This window comes from Octopus bimaculoides, chromosome 7 (genome assembly GCF_001194135.2).
Source record: "Octopus bimaculoides isolate UCB-OBI-ISO-001 chromosome 7, ASM119413v2, whole genome shotgun sequence".
Lineage (NCBI taxonomy): Eukaryota > Metazoa > Mollusca > Cephalopoda > Octopoda > Octopodidae > Octopus > Octopus bimaculoides.
The window spans coordinates 62,834,033-62,840,922 of NC_068987.1; the positions used below are offsets into that span (position 1 = coordinate 62,834,033).

General features: G+C 37.2%; 1 protein-coding gene across 1 annotated transcript in view; it reads left to right on the forward strand.

The window, feature by feature from the left end:
- Window positions 1-6,890, forward strand: part of LOC106879156 (ceramide kinase) — a 61,753-nt gene that overhangs the window by 16,248 nt on the left and 38,615 nt on the right. Inside the window, exons 3-5 of the mRNA XM_014928595.2 lie at window positions 2,890-3,012; window positions 3,726-3,789; window positions 5,422-5,570. Of these exons, the coding sequence (XP_014784081.1) occupies window positions 2,890-3,012; window positions 3,726-3,789; window positions 5,422-5,570 (336 nt within the window). The remainder of the gene's footprint in view (window positions 1-2,889; window positions 3,013-3,725; window positions 3,790-5,421; window positions 5,571-6,890) is intronic.

Genomic DNA, 6,890 nt, shown 5'->3' on the forward strand with positions numbered 1-6,890 from the left:
AGAAATGGAAAAACTTTCAAAATACAAAGACCTGGAAATAGAGATAACTCAAATGTGGAGTCTAAAAACAGAAACAATTCCTATCATAGTAGGTGCCTTAGGTATAATAAAAAAATATTCAGACAAATACATAACAAAAACACCAGGACTTACAAATATATATAACATACAGAAAATTGCACTACTGGGTACTGCACACATTCTACGCAAAACACTTTCAATACAGTAAACATAAGAGCACCACAGCAAACCACAGCACATACCCAAGGCGCACAGAGCTGCGCTCGGTAGTGAAGTGAAAGCACGTTATAAAAATAAAACTACTGAACAATAATAATAATAATAATAATCTTTTCTAGTATAGGCACAAGGCCTGAAATTTCAGGGGAGGTTATAAGTTGATTGCATCAACCCCAGTGCTCAACTGCTACTTATGTTATCGACCCCAAAAGGATGAAAGTCAAAGTCGACTGCAGTGGAATTTGAATTCAGAATGTAAAGATGGATAAAATGCCGCAAAGCATCTTGCCAGCATGCTAACAATTCTGTCCGCTCACTGTCTTAATTATGGTAATAACAATCCTTTCTACTAAAGGCACAAGGACTAAAATTTTGTGGGAGGGGAAGTAATCAATTACATTGACCCCAGTGTTTCACTGGTACTTAATTTATCGACCCTGAAAGGATGAAAGGCAAAGTCAATCTCGGTGGAATTAGAACACAGAACATAGTGATGGGCGAAATACTGCTAAGCATTTTGTCCAGAATGCTAACAATTTTGTCAGCTCACCCTTTTAATAATAATAATAATAATAATAATAATAATAATAATAATAATAATAATAATAATAATAATAATAATAATAATAATAATAATAATAGCAACAACAGTGATAATAATAATCCTTTCTACTCTAGGCACAAGACCAGCAACTTTTGTTGGTAGAAGATAGTTAATTACATGAATGGAATGAGAGCAGTATTGGAAAAATAGTACCTTAGCAGTGAGTGGGGAGAGCAGAGTACAAATGTAGAGAAAAAAAAGCATCCCAGATTGGGAGGCTGTAGAGAGGATATGATGAGAGAGAGAGAGAGGCTGGAGGGTATCCTTAGATCGATAGAGAGAGTAGAGTATGATTGCAGTGTATCATCTCTGGCAGATAAAGTATAGAGAGAGGATTCTAAGAGAGAGAAGCAGGTAAGGACCAGTGGGTATGCAACAAGAGAGAGAGAGAGAGGGAGAGCCTACCTGGTCATGGGGAAATATTACCAATTGTGGAAACTGGTGAGGGTTGAAGACAGGAAAGGTATCTGGGCATAGAAAATCTGCCATAATACAACCTTATGCAATTTGTACTAACGTCTCCTTCATTAGACACTCAACTTGGCTTGCGAAGACCTGTTGGGGCAAGCAAAGGCGAAATCATGATGGCACCTGTACCAGTGGAGCACTAAGAGCACCGTTCAAGCATGATCGTTGCCAGAGCCGCTGTCTGGCTTCTGTACGGCACGTAAATAGCACCATTTGAGCATGACTGTTACCAGCGTCGCCTTCCTGGCACTTGTGCCGGTGGCACATGAAAAGACATTTGAGCGAGATCATTGCCAGTGCCGCTAGATTGGCTCCTGTGCAGATGGCACTTAAAATACACCATTTTGAGTGTGGCCGTTGCCAGTACCGCCTAACTGGCCTTCGTGCCGGTGGCACGTAAAAGCACCCACTACACTCTTGGAGTGGTTGGTGTTAGGAAGGGCATCCAGCTGTAGAAACTCTGCCAAATCAGATCGGAGCCTGGTGTAGCCATCTGGTTCACCAGTCCTCAGTCAAATCGTCCAACCCATGCAAACATAGAAAGCGGACGTTAAACGATGATGATGAGAAAGTTGACATTAAAATAATGATGATGATGAAATTAATATGTATATATAGTGATATACACAAACACACCAGTAAGTTAATGTTCAATTTCACTTCCAAGAAAGTGTTAAATATGCAAATTATTCTACCCAATTTACTCTAGCCATTAATATCAGTGGGTTTATAGGATGTGTCTCTGTGGATAGTTAAGTAAGATACACAGCTACTAATGAAACATCAAGCAGATTTGAAACATGCAACATATACAGCTGTCTGCAAACATACTGTGTGTTTGTACTCATTGTAGCATGTAAATGTTGGTTAAAAATCTATTGACATGTTTAAAATACAATGAAACTAAACACAGTTAACACACTAGTAGTTTAATAAATATAAATACAGAAATATATAAACATGATGAATGCCTCATCTTGTCAGATGATAGCTGTTTCATATTCAGCCTGATTGTTCTGATTTACTTTCATCTTTGCATGTGCACAGATATGGCTTTTCATGTCACGTAACCCATCACAATAGGACTTTATAAAATACAAAATGGGTCAAGAAATAAAATGATAGTGAAACATGTATTTTATCAAATTTAAAGAACAAAAACATGTGCAACACTTTTGCCACTTTCTCTGTTACCATAGTTGGTTCCAGTGACAAGTATTGTAGGATGACTGCAAGTTTCATCAGAACATCTTTCTCCTAGAAGAGCTGCCTTCTCTGTGGCTTTATGAAAAATAATGGGAGCCTTCTCTACCCCTAAGAAATCTATTTAACCCATAGATGGGACCCTGATAGATACTACTGTCCTGGGTTAGAATGGACTTGGGGGTATTGGTAGTTAAGGGGTGATTCCACACTACCCACAACTCCAGAACCCCTGAACTGGCATCCCACCAATAGATGCAGTTTAATGCCATACTCAGGACAAGCATACATGCATACATACACTCACCTATGCAAAGAAATAAGCATACATGCATACTGATTTGATCTTTTTTTTTGTCTTTTTTCTATTACAGTTCAGCGACCTCGTAAACTCATGGTTCTAGTCAACCCCTATTCTGGAGCAGGAAATGCCTCAAAGATACTTTCCTCTGCTAAGTCTATATTTGAAATTGCTGGAATAAGCTGCGATATCACAAGTAAGTAATCAAAACCTCTCTCCTTCACCTCTTACTCTTCCTCTCCTGCTTTCTTCACCTTTTTAGCATTTGGTAGTAATGGGTCTGTTCTTTCCACTCCCTCTTTTCTATATTTCATAAACTTGGATATCTTTCGTTTTCCTCTTTCTTCTGTCTGTAACGGTGCATGGCTTAGTGATTATGACTCATGATCATAGGATTGTGGTATTGATTCCTGGATCAGATAATGCATGTCATTCTTGAGCAAAACACTTAATTTTATGTTGTCCCACTTCACTCAGGTGGCAAAAGAGAGTATTTCTATGATGGATCTTATCCTATCCAGCAGGGAATATATACACCACAGAATCTGGAAAACTAGTCCTATGAATCTGTATGACTTGGAAAGAAGCTTTCTCCTTTATTTCTTCTGTTTCTCTTGCCTTCTTTATAACTTACTGGCCTGTATATTTCCTCCTTTCACACTTTCTTTTCTTTCCCTGTTTTCCTTTTATTTCTTCCTATTTCCTTTATTTCTTTCCTTACTTCTTTCTTTCCATCTTTAATAGTTTGCTTGTTTCTAATTTTACAGATTTTTGTATTTGTTTTCTTCTCTCTTTCTTTCTCTTTTTAAATTTATGTCTTTTAGTCAGCCTTTCTTCTTTTTGCCCCTTATATTTTTCTATCTCTCTATCTTAATATCTTAATTTTCCCTTTTCCTTATATTTTTCTAGTTTTATCTGAAACAAATGACCTACCAACTGTTATACAGAACAAGGATCTAGCTCAATTCAATGGGTATATATATAACTGATTATTTTTTATCATTATATTTATAACTGGACATTGCAGAGACAGAATAGGTAGAGCAGACAAAAATTCTTGCTGGAATTGACTTTATTTTGATAAATTGAGTTTCTGTTACTAACATTCTCTGCCAAAAATGCCATGACCTTGCACTTATATTTGAAATACTTAAGGGAGAAGATTGTCAATACCTGTAGAATGTCCAACAAAATTGTTTGCAATATGCAGTTAAGTCCCTTCACATTCAGATTTCAAAAACGATTGTGGTTGACATTTCCTGTAGTAGAAATTATTAAAATCTGTAAAAAGAAGGGTAAAGACCCCCTTGAGTCATGAATGACCACAGGATTGCACCTAGAAAGTTACCCTCCGAAGCACAAGTCTGGACAAAGTTGTTTATGGAAGACCAGCAGTCACCCATGCATACCAGCCTCTCTTCTCCAAGTCACCGATATTATCCAAGGGAAAGGCAAGGGCCAATACAATTTAGCACCAGTGATGTCACAACTCATTTCTACAGGTGAGTGAACTGGAGCAACGTGAAATAAAGTGTCTTGCTCAAGAAAACAACACACAGCCCAGTCCAGGACATTAAACTCACAATCTCACAACTGTAAGCCCGATGCTCTAACCACTGAGCCATATTAGTACTATTTAAGGAACAAGCTAGTAGAATTGTTAGTGCATCAAACAAAAGGCTTAGCAGCATTTCATATGGCTTTTTATGTTCTGAGTTCAAATTCTGCTAAGGTCGACTTTGCCTTTCATCCTTTCAGGGTCAATAAAATAATTATCCGTCAAGTACTGAGGTCAATGTTATCAACTTGCCTCCTTTCTTCCAAATGTTAGCTTTGTGCCAAAATTAGAAGAAATTATCATTGTCACACATATTATTATAAGTCCACTCTGTGGGGTGATTGGTATTAGAAAGGGCATCCAGCCATAAAATCCCTGCCAAAATAGACAGTGATACCTTGTGCAGACTTCTGTCTAGCCGGCTCCTGTCAAACCCTCCAACCCATGGAAAACGGACATTAAATGATGATAATAATGATGATGATGGTGACGATGATGGTGACGGTGACGATGACAATGATGATGTGCAGGTATGGCTGTGTTGAGAAGTTCACTTCCCTACCACATGGGTTTGCATTCAGTCTCACAATGTGACACTTTCTGTGACAAGCTTTCCACTATAGCCCCAGGTGGCCAAAGCCTTTTGTGTGGTACCAGTCGAGCCCTGGGGTCAATGTATTCAACTTATGCCCTCCTTGAAATTTCTGGCCTTGTGCCAAAAACTTAAACCAATATCTATTTATGGTCCTTTGCTTTCTGAGTTCAAATCACATCAAAGTTAACATCACTTTTCGTTCTTCCATGAGTAATAAAGTCTTAGTCAAGTGCTTGTGAATATCTTCAACTATTTTCCACTTAATTTCTAGCCTTCTGCTAATATTAAAGCATTAGTTTACATTTTAAATACAGACATTCCTAAGGTCAACATTGTTTTCGACCCTCTAAAATTTATGATGTTGTATTCCAGTTAATTATTAAAATATGTCGACTATATTCATAAAGAATTCTTGTGCAAGTGTTATAAATTATTATTGTTTGATGTTACAGTGTAGTAGTAGTTGGAGGAGATGGTTCAGTAAGTCAAACAGTGACTTGCCTGATGCAAAAAGTTCAGAAGGATGATAGCATTGAAGTAGATGATCCACCATCAAATCCGGGAAAGCAGTGTCCCTTACCTATTGGAATTATACCTGCTGGTAAGTGCAAAGCTAAAGCCAATGTTATTTTGATTTTGATTTTATGGCAGCATGATCATTCCACAGTCTTAGACATTAAATAAGAGTTTATATATATCTCCACTTTAAGGTGGTGAGCTGGCCAAATCATTAGTATGCTGGGCAAAATGCTTAGCAGCATCCTTCTTTATGTTTTTAGTTCAAATTCCACCAAGGTCAATTTTGCCTTTCATCCTTTCAGGATCAATAAAGTAAGTACTAGGTAACTCTAGGATCAAATGTAATTGACTTATCCCATCCTCTGAAATTGCTGGCCTTGTGCCAAAATTTGAACTCAATATATATCTTCACCTTAAGGCAGCAAGCTTGCAGAATCATTACTGCACCAGGAAAGATATTTAACTGCATTTCTTCTGACTTTATGTTCTGAGTTCAAACACCACTGGGGTTGATTTTTGCCTTTCATCCTTTCAGGGTCAATAAAATAAAGTACCAGTTGAATACTGGGGTTGATGTAATCAACTTACCTCTTTCTCGAAATTGCTGGCCTTGTGCAAAAATCTGAAGCCAGTATATATCTCCACTTCACCAAACTTTACCTTCTGCTTACTGTATTTGATAACAGAAGCTGTAAGACACCCAAATGGATTACAAAAGAACATCAAAGCCTTTTCACTAACCACTTAAGCCTTTTGATACCAACCTGCCCAAGACTGTCATTGCTTCTATGATACAAACTTCTTTTAAAGTGATTTAGATTAAAACATTCCATCAAACTTTCATGTTAACTTATGTTCCAAACATCAGAGGGATGGGATAATTTGCAGGAATCTACTATTAAGGATAGGAGATATGATTGCTTGATATTTTATCAAGGATCTAATGCAGTTGCTTAGCATCCTGGGAGATGATGCCATGACAATGGAAATGATAAAACTTGCATTGTTGGAAACAAGTGCCTTATGGTAGTTGTAATGGCATAAGAAATAATATCAGTGGAATGTAAGAGACCTAATTATAGATTGGATGATAAGCTGGCAGAATCATTAGCATGCCAAACAAAATGTTTAGTGGCATTTCATCCATCTTGATGTTATGAGTTCAAATTCCGCCATGGTTGAATTTGCCTTTCACCCTTTTGGAGCCAATAAAGCAGGTACCAGTTGAGCACTGGGGTCAATGAAATTGGCTAGCCCTATCCCTCCAAATTTCAGGCTTTGTACCTATAGTAGTAGGGAATTAAAGGAACTTATTGTTTATATGCATTTTGCTCTATTTATTATTATTCTATATATATGTATATATATATATATATATATATATATATATATATATATATAT